The 26386-nt window shown below is 38.9% G+C and overlaps 1 protein-coding gene across 1 annotated transcript in view; it reads left to right on the forward strand.

Moving 5' to 3' along the window:
* Nucleotides 1–26386, forward strand: part of nrg3b (neuregulin 3b) — a 127484-nt gene that overhangs the window by 75962 nt on the left and 25136 nt on the right. The window contains exons 2-4 of the mRNA XM_008436698.1: nucleotides 7341–7414; nucleotides 18351–18377; nucleotides 22860–22962. Of these exons, the coding sequence (XP_008434920.1) occupies nucleotides 18374–18377; nucleotides 22860–22962 (107 nt within the window). The 5' untranslated portion in view covers nucleotides 7341–7414; nucleotides 18351–18373. The remainder of the gene's footprint in view (nucleotides 1–7340; nucleotides 7415–18350; nucleotides 18378–22859; nucleotides 22963–26386) is intronic.

Below are 26386 nucleotides of genomic sequence, written 5' to 3' on the forward strand. Positions count from 1 at the left end.
TGACGTGTAATTAGTTGAAGAATAGTGTACTTTCCTGCTCAATGTAAAGCAATGCATTTTAGATTTAGTCAGTCTGTGTACTTTAATTCATTAAATGATCAGATGCAATTTTGACTCTTTCAGAAATAGCCCTTTAGTTTAGCCCCCAAAACGCTTGGATGTTATCCAACGGGTCCATGAGGACTCTGGTGACCTCAACACAGTTGAGGAGTTTTAATGCCACCAGGATGCTCTGAAGCAGCGCTGACTTTAGCATCATTAGCGGCTAACAGTTAGCCAGCTGCAATGTTCTTACAGAGCTCACAACGTTTTTGTATGTCGTCTCACCTTGTCTTTTATAAAACCTCGCTTGGCTTTGTTTAAAATTCAATCTAGTTACTCTGAGAACAGCTGGTAGGTGTTTTTTTTTATTATTTTTTATTTATTTTTTTTTACAGAGTTCAGAAATTAAAATAAGAGCCAAAAAAATGAAACCATGAACAGCTGCTTCCAAAACCCTTGTGTGTTCAGGGTAAACCTAATGTCAGGGTAAGGACACACAGAGCTGTCAAAAAAACCCACATTGTTCCAAACGTAGAAATATATACTTTTTGTAATATTAACACCTTTTGTACATCCAGAAATATATGCAAAACACTGAGTCAGTCAAGTGCTCAGCCCTTTCACTGAGCTACAGTAAAGCAGCTTCCCTCTGCCTTACTAGCTAAAGCGTATGGGGATACTTTACAGCTAATTTGCATGTGTGTTAGAAGGTAAATGAAGGTTTGGGTGACACCATCACACTGCCTCCCCGCATCTCCTCTTTGTACCTCTTTTTCCTCTCCTTGCAGTCAAGCTATCCTCCATTTTCCTCCGCACTAATTAACTGGCAGGATGGTGATTTGTCATGAGACACAGCTGCCCACCCCTCCATCACCCTCCAGACTCAGAGGTGTGTTTTCTCTGTGATTGGAACATGTGTTAAAAGCAGGAAGCAGTAACAAACAGCCCTTGAACAGTAGGAGGGGAAACGCACGACAGGATATAAACCGGCACATGAGAAAAAGCTGTCATATATGTGCCGCAATCCACACAGACATCTGGGTTCACTACAAGATAGTTTCCCTCCGCAACCCCCTTTAGAAACACACATGCGCATAAATAAGAGCTCTGGCTCTCCCGTCACCCTCTTTAGAGAGACAAACCAAACATGTGCGCCTCAAAGCATGTCGTTTATCTCGTATTGTTTATTGCCCATTCAGGCATTCAGCGCTCTGTTCATGCAAACTCATTTTACAAAGCATTCTCAGCATCTCATTGAGCAACGACTGAGCGTATTTCACAGTGGCACAAAAACGGGGTATTGGAAAGGCGGGTCGGTTTGGGGCAGACGGGGGGGAAATCAGGACGTAGACAAACAGAAAGCAACCCCAGACGTAAACAGATCGCCAGACAGGCATCCTGCCTTTGGGTTTGTGATTTAGAATACTAACAAGGCATCTGTGCTCACACCAAGGGAGACAAGGTGTGATGTAGAGCAGAGCCGAGGAACAACGAGGGAGGGCTAGCTTACCCTTGAAATCTGTCTGTCTGTCTTAAGTGCCTCCCCTGAATTTTTTGTGGCACGTCATTAACATTTGTGGGATTTATTTATTTATTTTTTCTCTTTTTATACTGACTCAGAATAAAGGAGCAGTTCTTGTGACTTAATCAAAGATTTGATTCTTAAATAAAACCCTACGGATTCTCAAAGTTTACATGTGGTTGCAGAGAATATGAGAGATTCCTCATCTCTCCCACCAAGGCTCCCATATGTTATCCCATGCAAAGTAGTTTAGCATGTGATTATTAATCCAATTCCTCTGCTGTCATTTGGACTAGTGCTTCAAACAGCTTGTGGCATCTTTCAAGTCACATTAAAATGCTCAATCAGATTTAAGGGTCTCCAATTACCATCTCCATGGTGATTAGAGCTCATTTTAAGACGAATGCTCTTCACATAATTACAAGAGAGATGGCTTTTGCGTATTTTTCCAATAAAATGTTATTCAGTGTTCACTCTGAGAAGCAGAATGATCACAGACAAAAACCCATGTTGAAGCTTTTCAGGACGGGAAATGATTGTGCTTTTAGGAGTATTTAGAATAAATCAAGACGACAGTTGATTTTCAATTAGTTTCAAACCTTTGTCCTTGCTCACAAACAAATTATTTTAAGATGAGTTACTTTATATTATAATAAATCAAACATTCTGTGAAAGATAAAGTCTGTGCAAAAAAGCATGTATGGGTCAAATCCACAATCTATGAACTCTTCCACTTATTTTTGCTTTTTTTGTTTTTATAACTTTTCTATCAACTAATTAAGATAAATCAACACAGTACTGGAGTACGAAAAATGAAAATAAAAGACTTACATTTTCAAATTATCTAACATTATTCTCTTGTTTTCACATATAACTCTTTCAATCTGAACAACTCTTAAGCCAGTGCTATTTATAGCTCCTATTTAAATTTAAAACATAGAGAATCCTCCCGTAATCTATTATTTTAATAACACGGTATTGATAGGAAGGCTTCTTTCATTTAGCTGCAGATAAATGATTTATTGATACTCAGATACACATAAGTTATTAAAATCAAATTTTTTTTTGCGTCTAAAATATCTACTGTATTCCTGTCATAAGCTTTAATGACTACAAAACAATGCCTGTTGTATTCCTGTCATAAATTTCTATAACCTTTTATCAGCCTTTATGACCCTGAGCAGGCAGGGTTGGGTGGGGGGGCATTAATCAGCATCTCTCTTCATATTTCTGTCTTCCCATTTCTAAATTTGCTCTTACCAAGACAAATAAACTAAGGTGCAAAGGTTAAGCAGGCTCTGGGTCAGTTCCGCTCTCAACCAATTTATACCCCGATTTCAGACCTTTGTGTTGCCGTACGAAGGAAGATGGTAGCAATAAATCATTAGGAAGGTAGTATCACTGCAAGCTGTACCTGTTCCTGAGGTTTACCTGCAACTAGATTTTTTTATTTTATTTTCAGAAGCAGCTTAGAGATAATTAATTGTGTGAATTATACTGACAGCATTCTGTGCAAAACTTGTGATCTTGCACTTTTACTCTAGCACTGGGTTTAACAATTGGGAAGCTGGGTGCAGAGTGTTGGCCTTCTAGCCTTTTCACAAGCACGAGTCTCCGATGTCTTCTCCATTCCAGTGAACCTTGGAATCGTTGCTGCTCAGTTTTCACAAAAATGTGTGTATTTTTTCATACATCATAGATAAATAGCTTCTGCAGTAATGCTAAGGTTCCCACTGTGTGTATTTATGTGTATTAAAGTCTATCTGTCGTTTCAACTATTAAAAATAAGCAATAACAAGCAGTTTCAGATGGGGTGTAAAGTACTTGTAGTTTTCAGTTGTTCACTGGAGGTAAAAGGAGCCTTTTGTTAAAATGCAGGTAGAAAGCATGACAGTGGAGAAACAGTTTACCTGTAACAGTAGGTTGTTTATTAGCACATTGAGCAGTGTGTACACGAGCATTATTTACAGTGGTGAGACCTTCCTACTAAATGTGACTGGTTGTGTCTGAGTGGGAGCAAATCGTGTTTGCAGATGTCTGTTGGACCGCAGAGAGAAGTTTGTATAAAATGATACAAACACAGAAAATTGTGAAGCGGCAAAATGGCAACACGTGAATACTCGGGGGTACACATTGGGGACATTTTTGAAAGACAGCTCAGGAAACTCTGCACCGGTTTTGCATTAGTAATTTTCAGCCTTATTAAGCAGAGAAAGTCTTGACTGCATGAGAGAAACAATGACAGGAGAGAATCAAATCTTTATCCCCTGTTGGTTCCCTGAGCATAAAACTATGAAGGATTTTGTGTATTCGGCTGATTACAGCATAAATAAACTGACACTAAGGGTTTGAGGTTTAAGAAATTGAGGCGTTAATTCTAGGGTATTTTTCATGCATAATTTAAAAAGTAATGGGCCTGACATTTGAAAGTGCAGTTATGGATTTACACTGCCATATGAAGAGGTTGTTTCAGTGTTTGCCAAACTGCCATGATGGAGGTTTTCCCTGCACAAAGGGCACAAGAACTTCAAGACTCTTTTTTTAAGTTCCTCCATTAAGGCTTGTAATTCTACAGAACATCTAGTTGCTATTCACCAGCAGCTCATGTTAGACAACAAGCTAATGTCAAGGTTAAGCAAAAGTTAACATGACAATATTGCAACCAAACTTACATCTCAAGTGTAAGTACATAAAAATGTTGTGGTATCCTGTAGGTGAATTTCTTACATGTTGTCATTTGTAAAATAGTGTTAGTTGAATCATCCGTTTTCAAGAATGTAATATTAGAAAAGCTGATATTCCTGAGAGATGTTTATTTAAATAAGGACAGCTTTCTGTGAGTGTTGCTTTGTTGAGAGGTCATTGTGACTAGACAGGTGCTAAATTCCGTGCATTTACCTTTTCATTTGTCTCCCCTTCAGGTGGTTCCATATTCAGGCTCGAATTATCAGGTTATACTTTGAACAGTCAAACCATTTTAAGTATTTTACTAGAGCTGCAAACCTTTTATCCTTCTTAAAAAGTGCTAATTAATTAGCTCTTTAGTTTGCATAGTTTATTGTACAAGTTAAAAGTGGCTTATGCTTCTTGAATAATTTTATGACGGCGTTATTGGAACACAAGAGTTAATTACACATCTAATTTTTATATCCAACTTATTAATTAGATTTTTATATAAAGTCTAGAACTATGAATTACATATCAAGTAATGGTGGGTTTTTAGGTGAACAGTTATTGTCCAGAATTTTTTTTTTTTTTTTTGCAAATCTGCTTTTTATAAAAAAAGTTACGCTGGGAATACAGTATAGCAAAGCAATATTGGCTGGTCAGTTAGATGTGATATTTGCTAATGGAGACTCTGTGTTCAATGACTTTGTAACTTTATATTCAACTTGTTCTTTCTTGCATAGAAATTTAAAAGGGAAATCTGTCAAATCATTCAAACACTTTATCCCCTTCCACGGCTGACAGCTTTTAGCTGGAGATGACAATCAAACTTAAAATAAACCATTCACAAGACACTGGGCTACAAAAGATTCTGCTTTTTAATGTATTTCAGTTTCTTCTTTTTTTTTTCTTTTGTTGCAAATTGCAGTTATTGTTTTAGGTTTAAAGCCAGTGAAAGTTTGTCACCTGTAGAGTGATAAGTGGCTCTAATTTAGTTCCCAGAACATCCAATAACTACCTGCGTTTCTTAAAAGGAAGAGTGAGATATTCAACGGCCTAACAAGGATGATCCTGCACAAAATCAAATGCGACAACGAACAATGAAATGACCAGTAGATGCATATTTGGTGACCATGTCAGTGAATGTCAATTTGATACAGTAGGGGCTTCCACACTTCCCATATCTGTGTCCTCTGTCACTTTTATCAGCAGTTAAAACTGTTTAATCCGTTGTTAACATGTGGTAACTTGTTTTTCCGAGCCGCTTTTAAACGCAACATGAGCGCTGCGACGCTCGCGCTGGGTTTACACCTGTGCGGCAGTGAAGGAGACCTGCTGCTGCTGCTGTGCGGAGCTACGCAGGTGTGTTAGAATCATGGCAGCAAACCAGCAAAACACAAAGAACCGTTCACAGTTTTTCCCCCCAAACTAACCGACTGAGTTGAGTAAAGTTGCTGGATGCAGGTAATGTTAGCTAAAAGATGACTAGCTAGCTAATATCAATACAGCACCTTACGCTTAACAAGTAGCCTGTAGGCTACCGATGTTATTGACTATGTTCAGCTACGTACATTAATTTTGCCCCCCAAAAAGTCGATTCCCCCCTTGTTCTTACAGACAGAGAGTCTCTAAGAATCCCGCCCCACCCTCGTTCAACCAGACAGCCATTTGTAATCCATAGGGGGGCCCAGAAAATGTTTGGAAACCACTGGGGAGGGGGCGCAGGAGAAAAAGTTTGGGAACCACTGCTCTAATGTAATGTGATAATATTTTTTCGTTACATCTTTTTTAATATAACGTCACATTTTTGATCATTATCATGTAACACCACTCATCATAATACAAAGTGGCGACACTGTTTTACATGAGACCTGAGTAAAATCACAGTAAAGCATGTTTATGCTCCTTTGGTTCTGCATGACCAAAATAATAATAATAAAAAAATTACAAAAGAAACTGCAAATGTTGAGCTGAGGCACTGAACAAATACAGCTTAAACTGCAGTCTGAGATGTACAAACAGAGTCACAATCATCTCACTGCAGTTTTCATGCAGAGCCGATGACTTCTACTGTTTATTTTGTTATTTTCTGCTCACTTTTTCTTTCTAGGTGTTGCTTTCTCTCTTAGTTAAACCCGTTCTTTGCTCGTCGCTTTTGTGKTGCATCACCCTGGTCGTGAGTTTTCCACATGAGTGGAACATTACAGACAGGTATCGATTGAAARCATGWGKAAAGTAAGCTGATGGCACTGACAAAAAATATATGCACCAGTTATAAATGGMTCACTTGTGTGCAAGAATTTGTTAAAATGGTCACTCAGAAAGAAATCCCTTAATTGCTTTTGTTAAGCTTTGAAACAGGATTCGCTTGCATTACCTCCACTGCGTAAGGCAACATAAAAACACCTAAATCKCTTTAAGACATGAAGTATTCAGGATGATTATATCTAAAGAAAGTAGCTTTAAGCGGCGATTTTCTCTTTGTTTAAGATTCGGAGACAGCATTGGAGGTAAAACATCCAATTCTTTACAATAAGCAGCCTATAACAGAATGACATATTTCACGACTGAGTATCTATGATAGTTGCAGGGAGATCTGTAGGCATCAGCAGTGCTTGCATATTTACTTRGTGATGAAGGAAAATATTTGGAAAGAGATTGGACTGTGTTTATTTAAGTGCTCCAGACATGGCAGCCTTCCTTCAGCTCCAGATCGTATGGCGCCCGTATCACGCCAAGAACTCTTCAGCCTGTTTTCTTCCACCGGGACCTGGCATTCCTGTCTGTCATGTGCTATCAGTGAGGCTGCAGGCGCTCCTCAGTCCTGCCCAGCTCCTTCCCCCTTTCTCTCTTCCTTCCCATCGCGCCCTTATTCAACACCGTCTCTGTGTCTTTCCCCCTCTGCCATCCCAGCTCACAGCAAGCCATCTGCTTTGTACCGTTCATCCCTTCATCTGTCTAGGTTTCCCTCTTCTAAACTTGCCTCATCTCAAAGTCTCCTAAGATGATGTTTCCCTGCTGAGCTTTGGTGCTTTTTGGTTGAATTGTCTCAATTCGGATGTTAAATCACACTGTGTGACTCTTTTCTTGCCTCCTTTTTGTCTCGTAGATGTAAGGAGGGCTACCATGGACTACGCTGTGACCAGTTTGTACCCAAATCTGACGCCATCTTGTCTGATCCAAGTAAGCTCTCTCTTATGTTTCTTTTGTATTCAGTTTTTTTTTTTTTTGTATGGTGATATGCAGTACCATAAAAAATTGTTATGTTTTTGGACATATCTAACTGTTTCAAATTAATATTTGACAACGATTGAAAACAAAACCTATCCATAATGGAAAATGGCCCTTTGTAAAAAAGGATCTCATGCTCTGAGCTAAACAAACTTAAGAACATATGAGAAACAAAATCATTGACAAATCTCTCTGAAAAGGACAACTAAGCAATTTTAAATGCATTGGGATCCCATCCAGCAAACAGTGTGAGCAAAACATCAGGAGCACCTGATGTAAAATCACTCAGAGGTTCATCCACAACATCTGAAGCACTGCAGACATCACTATTCTCGGTTAAGGTAAGCGCTCATGATTCGACAACAGAAAGCAAACTGGGCAGAAATTTAGGAGAGTTGAAGCAAAATCTGCAAGTCCACTTCTWAACCCTCAGATTTAGGTTAGTCATGTGTACAAAACTGCCATCCGTTACGGATAGGAGAATAGATCARAACTCCTCCACAGGGATATAAAAGACTCATTGCAGTCATTGCTGCCAAGAGTGGCACAAACAGATATTAAGTTTATGGGGTGATTACTTTTCCACACAGAGGCAGGTTGCTTTRGATAACTTTCACCCCTAATCAAATAAATCAACATTTAAAAACTAATAAGACTACTTTGTTATGGCACTGTACCACAAGAAGACAGATGGAGAAGAATGTCATGCCTTAAGAATATTGTGACCTCAACTCAATTTGTAACCAAAATTAATAAAATGTCAAATATGCACAGGGTAAAAACGTACAGATTTTAAACTCATATTTAATTTAGACTTTTTTTTTCTTTAAAATAGCTAATTGTCAGTTTCCTAGAGCGAAATCTCTTTAAGATTTTAGAACAAGTACCACCTCACTAAGAAACACCATCCTGACAGACATTTTTGAAACATTGTCGCAGCAGGAGTTATACTCTCAATGTTTGTGATGTAAGAAAAACAAAGGCAGAAAATACTTTGATCAAGTGGCACTGCTCGATAGATTGAAAGATGCAATTTTCCCACAGATGTTGAAATWTCAAACTCTGAGGCTAGAAATGGTGACAGAGAGGTTCTTAGAAGTTAGAAATCAGAGTGGGAAAGTCAGACATGACACGCCCAACCCCTTGTCACAAAATCTCATTTGGCCACCTTGTTTGTAAAATGCTGTGATAGTCACAGTTGGTAGAAAACAGTGCTGTAATACTATAGTATAATACCATAATACAAAGTAGTATAAAACCCCTTTTTGTGTACATGATGATTCAGTCTTTGAGAATAAATTTGTATTAGCTTGCATTGCTAACAGTAATGGTCTGATCAAATCAGTCACCTAGTCACTTGTTTTTCAGCTTGGAAAACACAAATWATTTGGGTTAGCTGCTATTACTCTATTTTGATTCATTTACTTMTGAATATACTTCTTAGATCTGATTAGTTGATTCATTCGTATTTACAAATAATATACACCAAAGCTTCTTGAGTACTACCAAGGGTAACCTGCGTACCAGCAGTGGTACTTGTCCCACAGTTTGACAGCCATGGTTCTTGGGCATCACATATAGTCTCCATGTCCTAGTGAAAGCTCTGCGGTGTAGTTAAGAAATACAGCAGACGTCAGATGTACAGAGGAGAAATCTTCRGGMCCGGTGCCGCTCCCACTGGGCCGTGAACTTCACAAACTCACACTGTTTCAGGGAGTGACTTGGCTCCTTTACTCAGAGAGTCAGAGAGAAAACTTGAGTGCTATGGCTTTCTGCTTCCACTAAGCCCTTTGAGAGTCCATTAATGGGGTCACAAGCTATTGCCTCGAAGCATGTTTATACCYTCACATGACACACAATTTTCACTCTGGGACTCTTTTTATCTTCTATAGGAGTATGTCAATTCTCCTGTTTAACTGGCTTAGGGAGCTTTTATGTTCTTTTAGCAAAAACTAAAGCTTAGTTGTTTTTGCGGGCAAATGCAGACACATTTGGGCACAATTTATTTTCAGTTGCTGCTTTAGTTTTTGCTAAAATCTTAATAAAAAACACAAGTCTGTAAAAAAAAAAAAAAAAAACGTGCATGGAATATAAACACTTTTGCATATCGTTTGAAATTTAATCTACATGYGGGAAATACAAGATAACAGAACCCGACTCTCCCCCACAACAGCAGTAACCAGGAGTTACAAAGCTGCAAATACTCTATTAGTGGTGTGCTGCAGCTGGATTAGTTTGATTCAGTAATTACCCTCCTTTTCATCCAGTGGCCCCACAAAACAATGGGAACAGCTATTAGGAGGCCATCAACCGCATTTAGGAGGTGTGGTCAGCGAGGCAAATTGTCGCTTTTACACACACYGAAGTCCTAAATTATTTTTTAGCAACCTGTTATCTGCTAACAGGCACAGAAATTTCTGAACACATTGTGTTGTGTGTTTGTGCTTTAATTGCTGTGATTTATCACATGGCATGTTGTGAATAGTGAAACGATTCAGCCATTTCCGTGCAAATGTCTTGTTGWAGATTGAAAAACAAAAAGTGACTAAACATTTTAAAGTCTAAATAAACAAAGAGAATAACGATGCCTTCAAACACAGGCCCATATCGCTAAACAGCTTTTGTTTATTTGGTATTTGTGGTTTAAAGCAARTATGTTTGGACATTGGGATTGTTTGCCCGTTCATTCACCATCTTGCTATATTGAAAATAATGCCGTTGATTGGCTGGACGCCCAAGAGCAGATATAAGACAACAGCCCTGGTTACTGCCTGGATGGTTTCCACTGTGCTTCCTAGCACATATCAACTCTTGAACTGGACAGTTCAKGAACCTTTCACAGGGGGTCTCATGCATTCACTCATTTCWGTAATTTGTGGCTTGTTGCGTTCCCTAACCCTCACGATTCCCAATAGTTTCCAAATAGTTGTTTTAGTCTAGATGTTTGAACCAAACTYGTTCATCTTTGTTCTTTATGGGTTTTGCTTTGTCCACTTGTTCACAGTCATGTTGGAACATGAACGGGGCAACAACAAGCTGTTCCCTAAAAYGWGAGGGGYTGAAATTGTCAAAAATTATTTTCCTATTCTGAAGCTTTAGATCCTGTTCTCTAGGGCCAACAGACTGGGCTTAATCCATCAGAAAGAGCCCCGCTCCATAGTCCTCTCTGCACTAAAACCAAGACTCCTTCATTGGATTGTGAGAGAAAGAGAAAGAGACATGATTCATCCCTCCAGAGAACACATCTGCCTTACAGTGTAGAGGTGGCGTTCTTTACACCTCTGCATCCCATGCACTGCATTGCACTTGTCAATGTAAGGCTCGACTCCGGCTGCCCAGGAAACCCATTACATACCCTCTCTGTGCACTGCTCTTGAGCTAATGTGAAGGTCACATGAAATTTGGAGGTCTGCAGCTATTGACTCTGATTTTTACCTCTACCACTTTGTGGCTGAGTTACTGTTGTTCTCAATCACTTCCTCTCTCTGATAATGCCAGTTACAGCTGACTGTGGAGTACGGATTTGCCAGTAGCATCCTGGAAACTGACCCATTCTTCCATAAAATATTTGTTGGAGCTAGATTTTATAGACCTTTGGAAATGAAAACGATTAAAACACCTGAATTCAATAATTCAGCGTGGCGAGCAAATAATTTATACAGTATCAGGTAGTTATTGTTGCACCTTCAACTTTCAAGAAACCGAGGGGATGACCCAAAGAACTGGGCTCTGGTTACAAACACCAATTCATTTGCTGTGAATGGCAAAATTACAATTTAATTTGGTTTATCGATCTGCCATTTTCTATTCTTTTTTTTATGCTCATTAATTGCACCTTTGATTATTTTTGGTGTCAGTTTCATGTTGTAAGCTAAGAACATGTCCAGGGATGGAAGAGCAATATATAAATTATTGTCAGCCTTAAAATATATTATAATTGACCTGTTATTTCCTAAACCTAAAATCTTCCCAGGATGTCAGGATTTACAGTAAATTCATTCTAACTGAGCTCTTTGTTAGAGTGTATGTTTTTCTCAAAGCAACATAATGTCCATATTTATGCACAGCAGCTTTCACCAAAAATCCAAAAGATAAACAGCAAAGATTTTAAAGCGCAATGAGGCCTATTTGGATCTATGTTGATAGAGACTGATCTAAAATTTACCCAGATTATGGAGGGTTTGGGGGGATAATCCGGCTTTCTAAAGCCAAATCATGTAATGATATACACATACATGCACGCACTAACAACAAATACAAGTGGAAGAGGTCCCAGTGAAATTCATTTCATTGTGTCCATGTGTGTCTGTTTTTATATGTGCAAAGTTTACTTTTTTTTATTTGGGCGGAATTATACACAAATCATACTGGGAAGTGAGAAAAAACAATTCTCTCTCCTCGCATCCGTTTAGGCTTTTAGCTTTATTTTTTTTCTCTCTGAATCAATATATGAGCATCTCGCAGACACAAATCTTTCCTTGCCCCTTATCCTGCTTTTGTATTGACTGGAAAAAGACTCAAAAGAGCAGTCTGCACCGGCTTAGCGGGCAATGGCGCTCCGTCATTCTCACATCTTTACAGAAGGGTGAGAAACAGAAACTGCTGTGCACATCACAGAAGCACAGGGACAAATGGAGGAAGACACTCCCTGCCCAAGACTCCAGCTACAGGGCTTTTGAATTCAGCTGAAAATGAGTTAGGAGGAGAGGACCGGAGTCTTAACAAGTCGGTGCATAAGGAGGAAGTAGTTGGGGGTCTTTAATTGGAGGAATTGCAGGGCAGGAAGACGGCAATTTAGTTTGTGCTTGGTAAACAACCTGAACAAATTTCTCTTTTAACTCTGGGTAGGTTTGGAGTTTGCCACTGGTGAGGTGGCACCTTTGAGACTGCAGAGGAAGAACAACAGGGAGTTTTTAGCTTTACTTAGTAGAGAAGAAAATAATAATTTGAAGCATTTTTCTCCTGTTGATATTCAGCCTGGAGTAAGAATTCACAAAGGACATTGAGTTCAGCTGCACACATAGGCTTATCAATTGCTTGCTCATCCAAAAGAGGACGGGGATTAAGAATTTGATTCACTCCTTTCATTGTCTCTCCACCTCCAGCTTGCTACTTCCTAATCGAGCCAAAAGCGCTTCACATGATGCACAGGTAGTCTCCAAGCTTGCTCTAGGCTCCCAGGAGACGCCACAAATGATTCCCAGGGGTGATTTGAGTTACCACTGCCATGTATTTCAGAGGCCGCACGTATCATGATTGGTGCATTTCCTCAGTCAAGGCAGCGCCAGAGGAAGAGACGTGCATCAGCGTTGTAATGACATCATCTGCTGAGGCCGGGAGAGTGAAGGCGATTTAGAGAAAAGAGGTGCCCGCTGTTGCCTAAGGCGATCGTAAAAGAAAGGGTTGAATGGACAATATAGATCAGGTAGCATCGGGATGATACTGTGTTCACCTCTATGGCCTTGCCAAGTGCCTGCAACATAGAAACAGTAGATTGCGATAGTTAAAAAAAAAACAAAAAAAAAATGCAGCTATGTTTTTTATCATGCAGTAAAATCTATATTTATTTTCTCAAAGGAAAAAAAAAAACATTCAGTGTTGAGGTTTGATTGATCGTAGCTGCTTTAGACATGAGTAGTATCTGGGAGGTTGTCATAAATCCTTCTGAAATCGTAAAATAACCCTCGAAGCTGATGAAGGAAAATGGAACCACCGTTTTATAAAGACTGAAAAACGGTTTTATTTACCTTCTCCTGTAAATGTCTTTCTTTACTCATCTGTTCACTTGCATTTGGTCAGACTTTTAGTGTTCATTTCTAATTATTTAGAGTTGAGAAAAAATGAATAGGTCTTTTATTGCAAGAAAATAATCATACACTTAAGAAATATATTTAATTTATAAAGCAGAGAGAAAAAATATCAGAAAATTAAAGGTTTTAAACAGAGCTTAAAGAGAGAGGGAACTTTGACCATCCCTCCTTGCACATTCTCTATAGATTGTGCAGTCTTGGTGCTTTCTCAAGCAGTTTACTCTTTAGCCTTTTATACGACTCAGATACCGTCTAATGGGTGACATGGCCCCAAGATGCCACTCTTTACTTTACTGCAGTTGTCTAACAGTGAGCTTTGGAGATATTTTTACCTTCCTCTTTGTGTGAGGTGACAAAATAGACGTGTGTGTCCAGCCTACTGGCCAGTGGCTATAAGAGAAATGACCTTCTAACTCATATTTACACCACATGGAAGCAGAAAGTTATGTTTGAGTTACATTTACCTTATAGAGCGATTCAGCTATGGCAAAACGTGTGGCAGTAGTGATTTTGGGATGGATATTCCCTTCCCTTAATGGGATTTTTAAACACGTTGAATCAATATATAGAAATTTAGAGCACATTTAGAATGAATCAACCTGTAATTCACTGTGATGGTACATTATAACAGTAAAAGATTCTTTTTACATTTTGTCAAGTGGTTGGGATTTTATGTGGCTGCCTAACAGAAAGCAATGCAAAACGGTGAATTGCTATGAAAAATGTTTATGGTTTTAAGCATTTTCAATGATAAAAAAGGAAAAGTGTTGACTGCATGTGTATTCGGTTGCCCTTTTCTTTGACATCCCCTAAAATAAAAGGGAAAGCATTTATTTAGTAATTAGTCTATTTGTGCCTAATTTACGGTCAGTATAATTATAGCTGTTAAGTGAAAGCATCAGAGGTTTGTTAGAGAACAAAAAGTGTCAGGAAGACCAAGGAACAAAGTAGAAAGGTCCAGCCAAAGGCCATAGAGAGATAAAGTGTAATCCCTGAACTTCTGAAGGTTTATCATTCAATCCATTGTTCAGAAATGAAGAGTGTGACGCAAACGCAGATCTACCAAAACATTTGTGTCCACCTAAACAGACAGACAGGGAGAGCATTATTTAGAGAAGCAAACAAGATGTCTGTGGTAACCTACAGCTCAGGAGGGTGAATCTCTGACGAGACAAAGCTACAAACCTGTGGCAAGACTTAAAACTAAAAACTCACAAACACTCTCCATTCAGCCTGACGGAGGTCTGGTAATGACGAATGGGCAGAGTATCAAGACTAACTGCACAAAGCTGGTAAAGACCTGCAGCAAAGAGGTGGCTTTATAAAGTTATGACCCAGGCAGCTGAATACAAATGCTTACCACACCTTTCAGTTTTGTATCTAAGAGTTCAGACAACTACTTATCATTGTTGTTGGAGAATTTATTATCTTTGTATTGTATCGTTGTTAGCACTGATGCAGCAGGACCTCTGTGCTGCAATAGATTTATATCTACATTTCCGCAAGTAATTTGGTTGTTTTTTTTTGTAATTTCCAATTTTATATTTATACATTAAAAGCTTATGTGTTTCATCCACGGTCAATAAGTTGGTAGATTGGCTGATAACTACTTCAGCTAAAGGCCTGGCTCACAATTAGGCCATTTATTATATCATACAGAAATGCAATTACAGCTGTAAATGATGCATTCTGGACAGAATAATGCTTCCTTTTAGCAGATATAGGGGTTTGTTGTTGCAACTGATAAAGAATACATATTTTATGATAACAGTAATGCTTTTTCTACAGCATCCCAGCGATGATTTCTGGAAGTAAACTTGTGCTTTGAGCACATTCAATTTTGATAACTACGCTTCTGTCATTCTGTTTCGGAATTGAGCGGTTGTATTTAAAAGAACCATTTAAAAAAATCCCACACTTCAATCCAGTGGCATATCCATTTGTCTTGTGCTCAGATTTCACAGCTCCAACAGATTTCCAAATTTTTCTTTCTGATATGCGGTCTTTTTAACATACCCGGCACATAATCTGTCAAAGCTTGGCAAGCCTCGCTCTACTTAAAACTCTGACCACCTCTGTCGGAAAAGCAATTACCAGTGAGGGCTTCATTTTAATTTAAATAAGATTACATTACAGTGACATGAAAAAAGGGGGACTGTCAGGATGGGAAGAACATGAGTGCTCCCTTTTATCTGTTTCCCCAGCACTGGGATTGTGGGACAGGACTTAGCTGCATGAAGAAAGACTGTGTGTGTCTGGGAGAGTGAGACAGAGGGAATAGGGACAAAAGGTGTTTGTGTAAAGGGTATCTGTTGCAGACAAAGAATAGTAGGCGAGAGCATTACATGCCGTGTGGATGCACATGTATGTAAACGTAATTTAGTGTGATCCGTCCTGAAGCAGCCAGCTTGTGAAGAGAACAATTACTGCAATGCCTCAGGCTCAAATCAATATAAAAGGCCTGTGCAAAGAGGCATCAGTGGCATAAAGCCGCATGATGTGTCATTTTTAACTTTTATTTTCACGATCCCTAGCCTAATCTTCTTCCCCCCCCTCCCCGTTATCTCTGCTGGTTTCTGTCTTCATTTAAGGCTACTGCAGGCTGGGGAATTCAGAGGATCATGCTGAAGCATTTTAAGCATATTTTGGGGGCTTGCTGGMTCATTACAAAGTGCAAAAGAAAAAGTCATTTGGGAGAAAGTTGTCAAAAGAAGTTTATGGTGGGTTTGTAACACACGCCTATACCTATAAGACAAATTCTGAGCAGTAAAGTTTTAGCATCTTGGCTGCAAAAACATTTCTCAGGTATCAGAATCAGTTCATCCTAAGTTTTCCTGCTTGGGGTATCTCAGTKGTTGACACCMCAGTTGTTTCTGTGGAGTCAAGGGAAGGACAAGGGGAATGATTTGTTCATGCTTAAAAAATGTGAAGGATACAAACATAAATGTTTTCTCTGTTAAAATTTAGTTTTTGCTATTATTGGCCATTCTGATATCTGCTGTGGAATTTATTGATATGTATGACCTGACAATTATTTATCTTTATTAAGGATTAAAATATATGTAGAATGTGATACCATCACAATTCATCACAGCTTAGTAATTTAATAAGTTTGTTAAGCATCATTATCTTTCAAGAATCTGACTGCCTCTGTAAAAAAGAAAAGAAAAAAAAGAAAATACATTGTTCCACAAGAGCAAACACAGAAAACCATAATACATTTACATATAGATAATAAGGTTTGTGCGTTGTCATTGAATATTTTAATTAGGTGGTAGAAGGTATGGGTAGTCCTAAAATATGAGATTCAACATTTTGTTTGCAAACACAACAGTCAAATCTGGCCTCTCACCAATAACCTCATATTGTTTTACTGTGGTTACATTTTAAAGCAACATTAACTTTTAATCACCACATTCAGCAACATCTACTGCAGCACAGGGTCAAAGCTTTCATTAGTTGGATTTTTTTTCAGCATGTTTGTTCTGAGGAACAATGTCAGTGTCTGGGAAATGTGTTGCTCATTGAAATGGCAATGGCGTAAATTCCCAAAACTGTCAATGCAGTATGTTTACCATGGCACTTAATGATTTTATAAAAGAAAATAAAGTTATCCTTTCACAGACTGAATAGAGTGTTGAAGGTTCAGTCAGTTGACAATGACCCTGYGTTCTTGTATAAAAATGGCATTTTGSCTCCACGCACTACAATGGAGAAAAATACAACTCCTTGTTGATCCTTGGTTTAATAGAAAATCTCTTCCACATTTCAAAAGATTGCTTGTATTGTTATTGTGTGTGAGTTTTAGAATGAACTTGCTCTGAAACCACTTTTTTGGTCTGAAATCACTGTTTTGTTGTCCCATTATTTTATTTATTTTTTTATTTTTTACCATTGCAGGTGCCGTGTCCTTAGCTGGTTACAGCTGCATGAATTAACAAAGTCAAAATGCTGGGTTTGCAAATGATAACAAGCATTCTGACTTCACAATTCAACATTAACAAATGTTCAAGTTATAGCAGACTGTGCTGTAGTTGACTTTGTATGTATTTATTTGCTTTTAAATTTGACTTATGTAATGACATATGTATTATGACTTATTATTATGTAAAATCCACTTTTTGCATTATTTCTACTTCCTTTTGAACCTTTACTGCTTCTATGAAGAGTTCAAGCCATTTTCTGGCAATATGTTGCTGTTTTCTGGTTTCTGGAAAACGAGCCATTTCAAAACACTCCTGGTTATTAGGTCACTGCCCTGTTACTTAGCAACCCGAGCCGAGCCGAGCCCCAGCTCTCACTCATCGRCTTTCTGCATGTTGCTCAATGGCTGTTCTGTTGTTGAGTTACCATTCAGAAACCGATTGGTGCATCCCTGATGGTTGTGCAGGAGGCTCTACTTTCTCTGCTTCTGGGTCTGGCTCACGGTAAAAGGTRTACTGATGTACAACTGTTTGCARYCATTTTCACATGTGAAAAGTGAATGTAAATGTTGAGTTGGAGTGTGTGGCCAGCAGCAGCTTATTGGGATTTAAATTGACAAGAGGCCCTAAAACAGCTCATTCTGAAAAGAGCTCACGAAAGGCTGAACTGAGCAAAGTGAAATTTCATTATCAGAGAATGATTTTGTGAAAAAAAAAGGTAATGAACATGTTTTGTATAGCTCACAGAACTATCCAGTCCTTACTTGTGCAAGGAAGCATGACGGGTCCCCTTTAAGAAGCTCAGAGGCAGCAAGACTACAGCAGTGCAGCGCTGTCGAGAAACAACATACGTCACTACTCTTAATTGGCCATTGCTACCCTGTCCACAGACCTTAGTGGAAATGCARCAGACCGTGGCTAACGGACTACGGCTAACCAGACTATTGCTGTGAAGGTTCCTGGAAATAATTTCCGGGGAAGGAATGGTTTAATTGAATACAGTTGATTCAAACTTGTAGTAACAGTTTTTTTGTTCTCTCTTTCTTTTCTCTGTCTCTCTCTCTGTCTCTCTCTCTCTCTCTCTCTCTCTCTCCCCCTCTCTCTCTCTCCATATCTCTGTTCACCCTGTTTACGGTTTGACCTCCGTTGGAGCAGCGGACGAACTTGGGATTGAGTTCATGGGTGAGACAACTTTTTTTTTTTTCTTTTTTTTTCCATCGACTTTGCAGAGTGCTTAGTCTTTCATGTGCCTCACATCTGTGAATAGGCTCATACAAAACACAGTCCGGCGCAACAAGGCCGCTCACCTTGGATAAATTAATGTGGGCCAGTTGCTATGGCAACACTGTGGCGGAAAATTAGGTGTATTCTGTCTGCATGAAGAACTGAGCTGTTAGGGGAAGAGTGATTTAATGAGCATGGAGCTAAGACAAACGGYGCCGTGCTTTGTTTACTCATCTTCCATATGTTTGAAGATTCATTTAGGCATCAATTTCACAAAGTTAAAACAGTGGACAGACTGCCAGCGTAATGAGATATGTCTTATACTTGCAATGGAAAAAAAAAGGATTTAATACTCAAAAAGTCAACACAAGATATTTGAAGAAGTGGAACAAAAGCTTCCTGAAATTGTTTTATCTCTACACCTTGCACATGGTCATCTGACAAAATTATGATGTAAAAGAAATAAAAACCGATGCATACACACGTTGCCAGACTTCCTTTATTTTATGCAGTCAGTACACTTTCTTTGCTCTTTGCCTTGCTTTTGAAACATAAAACCAAACATATATATGGATTTACATAGGTATTGCACATCTGTCATGTCACACACTTGATCCAGAAAACAGGTCTAATCAGAAGAAAAAGCCAGCTCTGCACACAGTCTTCCTCAGATCAGCAACTTTTAATACAGGGACGAAATAAGTTCAGAATCCTCCTGCAGGTTAGTAAATTTAAATTTACTACAGGGAATGAATCCAAGACTGATCAATGATAGAGGATTTTTCAAGAGCAACAGTATGCATTATAACCTGATTCCTCTTCAGCATTACTGGTGGATCTTTGGGTACCCAAAGATCTGTGTGTGCAGATGTGAAGCATAGCCATGTTTGATCTAGGATGGAAAACTCTAAATATGATTTTCTTGTACTCTTTAGTCCAGCCGCTCGAGTGTCTCACTGGCTCACTCTGATGTATTTCGGGCTGAATACCCCATTTTGTCATGGATACTTTAGCACGGCCTTCATTATGCACTTTCATCAAAGCCAAATGTAAAGTGGCTGTTATGGTATTGCTGGCCATACGRGATTGTCTTGTCTTTGTGTCAGTACAACATAGTTTAGCCAGTATTGCTAGGGCTGTTCACTTTGTTCCGTTCCCTAACATGCTCTCGCATCTAATTTCAAGAGTGCCTTGTAGGCATCCAGCATGAAAGACCTGTAATGACTTTATGTACAGACTGCATATCAGGGTTTTTCCTTACAGCCATTCAACACAGCTCTGTAGACAGCTGTTTTTTTTCTGTTCCTATTTCAGAAAAGCCTGTTTCATCCATCAAAAAAATGAGACAGAGGTTGGTCTCAGGTGGCGCTCCGCATGAGCACTGATGATGCAGCAGCAGGGAAAGACATTCCCTGTGTTTCACATGTCCAGCCATTGAGAGATCATTCCATTGATGGAAAAGGCCGGAGGGTTTGCAGGAGCTCTGAGATGCAAATGTTACATTTAGGCCACGGCATCTCCTGCTGTTTATTTCTTAAAAACAGGCCATTTGATGCCACGCTGGAAACATTGAGGAACAAGCTGGAAGTCAAGCAGGTGATGGAGGCTCAGACTATCAGAAGTGTCATAGCAGCACTGCTGTGGTATGGTAAAGTTAAATAACTGAAATTTTATGTTCATGCATTTTTGTTTTCAAGTAGCACAATATTGGAGAACTGGTATAGCTTCCAGTCCTTTAGCAATGAAGTTTTGAGTGACCTCTTGACCTCTGCTTGAGATTGCTGTTCATTCTATAGGAAACACCACCATATTGACTGAATTACCACAAATTCAATTGAATACTGAGATGCCATCCAAACTGGTGATCAACATGACAGGTTACCAGATTGTTGAACCTTTTGTACAGTTTTCCCACACTACTTAAGCCTTTATTAGTTATATTACATATGTAGTAGGTAACTTTTATTATGTCCTAYCATACGAGACAGATGATCTGTGAAAACATATTGTGCAAGATTTAATGCCAGGAAGGATTGTGACATCATAGAAATAATCAAACTAAACCTAATTTGTTTTTGTGTTAAATGCATGACTTCATATTCTTCTAAAGAAGTTTGCAAGTCCTCTCCACAATTCTTTGGCACACTTATAAAGAATCTTAGTGTAAAAAAAACCCTCATAAAATCAGGAGATTTGTGTGTGGACCACTGAGATGGGATTGTAGTCAAAATGTATTTTTAAAGTTAACAAAGTTTGGAAACAACAGCAACTATTGTCCAGTTAAATGTTATGTTTTAAGACAAATGGTAAGACAGGAGACCAATAACTAGCAACCACTAKGTTGCTACCAAAGTGACTCCATAGTTAAGGTCACACACACGCTCAGGTTTCCACCAATTAAGTATGTATGGTGGAGCGGCCAGACGGGCCCCATAACTCACCTAAAKGTACATGACAGTCAGCTGGGACCATAATGAAAGGAAAGTGAATTAGTTTGAGCGCTAAAAGAAAACCCTGATGAAACAGGACCTGGACTGTACAGAGCCCGAATTCTCGACGGTATATTTGAATGAATGTTAGACGTTCAGCACCGGCTCATTAATACCAAGCCAACAGGCAAACAGGATGATAGCAGCATCCTGCTGTGGGAATGATTTTATGGTGGCAAAAACAGGGAGAGCGTACACAGAGAAAGATGGATATGGAGAAATACAAAGAAATCTGAGCAAAAATCATTCGCAGAGTGCTTGTTTCACAGACTGGAAGAGCTGTTCCAGTAAGACAGTAAATCAAAGAAGGACGTGCCTTCGACGAAGCTGTAGAAGTTCTCTGAGAATATTTCTGCGAGAACTTTAGAATCTCCTTAATTAAAGATGTGAAGAAAATATATCATTTCTAACCAGTGTTCTCTTTTAGCGGATTATTCATGTATTCAAATTACTTTACTCCCTAAAATATGGTACATGTCCAACAGCAGATGACTTTGTTGCACCTAAAAGTCAGATGCACACAGCAAAAACTAGGAAGATATGAAATGTCGAAAGGGCCAAATATACAGCAYAGTGCTTAAATAACAGCTTTTAGTTACACAATATGCTTCACAACTCGTAGACTCCATGTACAAATAAGTGGTACTGCTTAGACATTTCCGTAAATGATATGCAAATGTCCAAATAATGACATCTCTTACTTTTGTTATACACTGTGTGTGCTCTGTCAAAGATTTGCTCACCTTAGTTGAGTTGCTATGTCCTTGGGCTGTAAAACACTTTGCATTTTACACCAATACATGAGCAACATGATGAGCAATATACATRTTCCACAGACATTGCAGGACTTGATGTAAATTTCTTCAAGTTTGAACTCGCATAAAACGTGCTGTAGATACTGTGACAGATGTGGCAAAAAAAAAAAAAGCGGAGTACAGCTTGAGATTCACTGATGCAGCACCAATATCATGCCGAGGAACATAATGAATATAAATGTTGTAACATGCAGTGCATGATTGCACACTAGTATTGAGCATAAACAGGTAAAATTCCTGTTTGTATGAAAGATGAAAAAGTAGGACAGACGAGCACAGACGAGGGCCTCCCCTGATAGTTCTGTGTTGACAGCATCAGGAGCCACAGTGAAGGGTCATGAAAAGGTTTCATGGATTTCTTTTTCCTGCACCTATTTCTGCAGTAGTCAGTRTGTTGAAATCATAAATCAGACACAACAGGTTTATTGTTTGTAATTTCGTGTACGGGAGCTGGTGTTACAAACCGCAGGACAGAGAATTACACCTGGTTTTCAGCGACGCTGGTAGATTTGTGATGTAGCCCCTTTAAGGCTGTGCATTGTGGGCATCTTCATCTCAAGACATGAGGCATTTAAAGAGTCCAAACCATGCACCACTTTCAATCCAGCATTATTCGCTGTGGTAAGCAGTGTAGCTGTACAGAGTGATATCTGCTGGGATCAACTGCCACTTGTCCCTGGCACTTGTGACCTCACGACTCTGATTCTGATGAGCAGAGGTCTGACAGGGAGCTCCGGGGGCATTCATTTGCTACTAATTCCCTGTCGCCATCAGTCTTGGAAAGCGGAAGCACAAACGCAGACGATGCACTCTCATGCACACACACACACACACACACTTACTGAGGATTTGTCCCATGCAGGCGACTCGTTGGTGTTCCCTGCTGGGTTTTTCTGAAGGAAATGATTATCACACTTCAGTTATCACATGTCACTGAGCCCTGCCTGTATYTGCCATGTCCCTATTCCAAGTCTTCAAAGACTAACGTTAACTGACAGCAACATCGGTTGCTTCATGCTGTCTGTACATCTGTGCTTAGTGTGTTAATTCAGAATGCATCTTCTTTCCGTTTTGCACTCCTTGGGGTCACAGCGGATATTCATTGTCCTAAATCTCATTCTCTCTCTTCTCTGCAGAGAGCGGTGACACCTACCAGAGGCAGGTGCTGTCCATCTTCAGCATTGCCTCGGGGATCTGTCTTCTCGGAGTGGCATGCATGGCTCTCTACCGCCGCAACAAGTGAGTGATTCCAGCCAGAACCACATTAGCAGAGTAAGCCCCGAGCTGTGCAGAAAGAGGCACTTTATTCTCATGGCACGGTGCCCAACGTGTGAGTCAGCTGGAGGATTTTTTTTTTAAGTTAAGCAACAAATCCAAATTGTGTGGGATGCATTTGGGACAGATACTCATGTAAGATTTATCTGTGAAGTGGTTATAGCAAGCAGGTGTCACATACGCTTTGCATAGAGCGAAGTACATGTATACTGCTGAGGGTACGAGGGAGTCCTAAACACAGAAACGTGATAAAAGCATGTCTGTAGTGAGCTTTGTGAAAGTGTTTTCATCCCTTAATCTTTTTTTTCACATTTTATTATATCAACACCACAAATTCGAATGTATTTGATTAAAATTTTAYGAGGTAGACCAAAACAAATTGGCGCATAATTTTGATGTGTGGAAAAAAAGATACATCGTTTTTATATTTTTTTAGTGTGGGTTATATTGTAGTTGAATTAAGCGTGGCTATAAAAAGTTTTTGGATCATTTAGGCTCTGCATTAAATAGTCTAATTTAAATGAATTTCAGCACAAACAGCTGTCTTTACAGTTGAGTTGTTAAATCCAGATGGAGTTTTTTGGTATGCATCGCAAACAAAACACTTTGCATTGTTGAAAACTAAAAAATGTAAACAACAGTAAACAGCTTACCATCATGGTGAGGTAGTGGTATCATAATGCTGTGGGGATTCTTTTCTAGAGGRCATTTCTGGAAGAAAACCTTTCAAGGTTTCTATGAAAAACCTGGGCTACACGTAGAGCAACAATACAGTGGAGTACAATGAAGCATTTTTATGTTTTAGAACATCCCAGTTAATGTTTGCATCTATATCCAGTTGATCTGTGGCCAGTTCAGATGCACAAAGCAGGTAGAAACATTCCCCCAAATACCTACAGCTTTAATCACAGCGAAGACTGCGTCTGCACAGGACTGACTAATGGAAACTAAATAAAATAAAAAGGCATGCCAAGTTGATTTGCCTTCCACTTTAAACAAACATTAAAACACAATATGAAATACAAAAAAATATGTAAAAAGGATGAAGAGGACTATTTTTCTGAAGAGTATGCAAATGTGAGTGCAATGGTAGAAAACCAGTAAACATACAAACACACCACTACACTCAATTACTATCTTGCAGCCGACAAGGAAGTGAAGAAACGTACACAAGCGAAGGTAAATGCCAGAGAATGAAGGCATTCCTCACAGAGGCCATGTTGATTAAAGTGGTTGTGATAAACTGAAGTGTTTTCCTCTATTTTCTTTGCTTCAGCACAGCAGAGCTCTAAGTAGCACATTGCCCTATTGGTCAGTGTGACCAGCAGCTCACCAGGAGGTTTAATGTACTGCAAACAATCTAAACCCACATATCCTGCTAAACTGGTTCCCTTTGACTTGAATGTTGCAGGGTTGTGGAGCCAGGATAAATGGATTTTCTTCTTAATGCTGAAGTTTATTCTGTTCTTCAGTAAAGGAGAAAAATGTAATTTGTCACACCATGTCACAGAGGAGATTAACCACGAGAAAGGTATTTATCTTGATTTTATGAGAGCTGTGCTGCCGAGACAAAAATATCTCCTACATGCAATTCTGATCAGAGATTAACATATATTCATCAGCAGCATTAATGTCCTAATAATTCAGAGATTTTAAATGATGGATTGAATAGTTATTTATCCAGGATGAGATCATGTTTGCATAATCTTCAGTGCTTCCAAATTTTACAAAAAGGCTTACATTTTTATTTGGAAAACTGCCCCATAGAAAGTTGTGCCTTTATTACATGCCTCTGGTTACCAGCAACAAACCTTTGGTTTAATTCTGATTGGATGTTTGACCATGCTTCTTGGCACACTTGTAGGAATTAATTTAAAATTATTGGTGTCTGGTACATTTCCAGCTTTAGAGTATAAGACTACATATTTTCAATAGTGTAGAGGTCAGGACTGTAGGGAGGCCATTGARAAAGCCATTCATTTAAACATTGTTTTGATATTTGTTAGGGGCATTTTCACCTTTAATTGAAACAAAAAATGTACGTCTACAAGAATCACTAAGGCTCAAGCTGGAAACTGGAACACCATCTGCACTGTTGTGTATGAGGAACATTTTACATCACTATAGACTTAGAAGGTGCTAAYCACGAGGAAAAAAACAGGAGTTTCCACAGTGAGACATGAAAGCTCAACTGAAATGTGCAGCTAACGACTAGAGAATTGTTTTGTGGTCAAATGAGACCAAAGACATGATCATGACTGCTTTAATTAATGGGGTTGCATGTTTACATTTTAACCTGGATAGATTAGAAAATATCTACAGTGCATTCAAATTCATGCATCCAGTAATTGTTTTAAAATTCATTGAAGTTATTTGTTTTACTATCAATCTGCCCTGTCTTAAGAACGATTCCCATAAACATTCAAGATCGTAAAATAAACAAACGTCCACGTAAACCTGCAGCCAGAACTCTGTTTTGTGAGCTTACAGATGTTCATATGTTAAATGCACATGTTTGAAAGCTTGTGATAGTTTGGATGTATACCAAAAAAACATCAACAGTTGTAGATTTATTACTAAGTGGAATTCATTTAGCAGGATGCCATGTATAATTTATGCAGTATGATGCACTAAGCTGTGGACTTGCTGAACATGCTTTAATTCAAACAGACACAACAATAAATATGTGTTTTACTTCTCCCCTGTTACATGCTCTGCTTTCATCTAATTTAATTAGGCTAATTACTTCCTAAACATAGGTCTTTGCATAAGTCCTTGTAAATATGTAGCAGTAAAGTTTGTTATTCTTTGCATATGCTTCAGTCAGCTGCTTTTAAATATTTATAGATATTTGATTCAGTCTGTTTTAAACTCTTTATTTCATGTACAAATGAATAGAATTAAAATTGTGTCTAACACAGTGAGATTATGTCAATTCACTCCAGTCAAAATATGTCATTGAATGTAGATCATACACACGTTCTAGTGCAATTAGACAAAAGAGTTATGTTCAGTAGTTTCTGTAATGTCAATTGTTAAAAATTTCTGTAACAACTGACATTATACGGAGCCTTATCTGACTGAATAAAGTGGTTGGCATAAAAGCAATCCCTCCTCCTGAGAGAGCAAGTGGCAACAGAGGAAAAAAACAACTCACTTATAGCAGTAGGAGACCTCCATTAAAACCAAGCGAGTAGCTAGGAAAGGAAGAGGACAAAGAACAAACTGAAGCACAGGCTCAGGGATACATCTTGTGGAAAGGAAAAGCTGTAAAAGAGATGAGTAAAGGAGCACACAGAGTTGATGGCATCAATAGCTCTGTTTCAGAATCGGGTCAGAAATGACACATAGCTAAACATGGAAGCAAGTGACAAGGGGGTACTTTCTG

This window comes from Poecilia reticulata, linkage group LG19 (genome assembly GCF_000633615.1).
Source record: "Poecilia reticulata strain Guanapo linkage group LG19, Guppy_female_1.0+MT, whole genome shotgun sequence".
NCBI classification, from domain to species: Eukaryota; Metazoa; Chordata; class Actinopteri; order Cyprinodontiformes; family Poeciliidae; genus Poecilia; species Poecilia reticulata.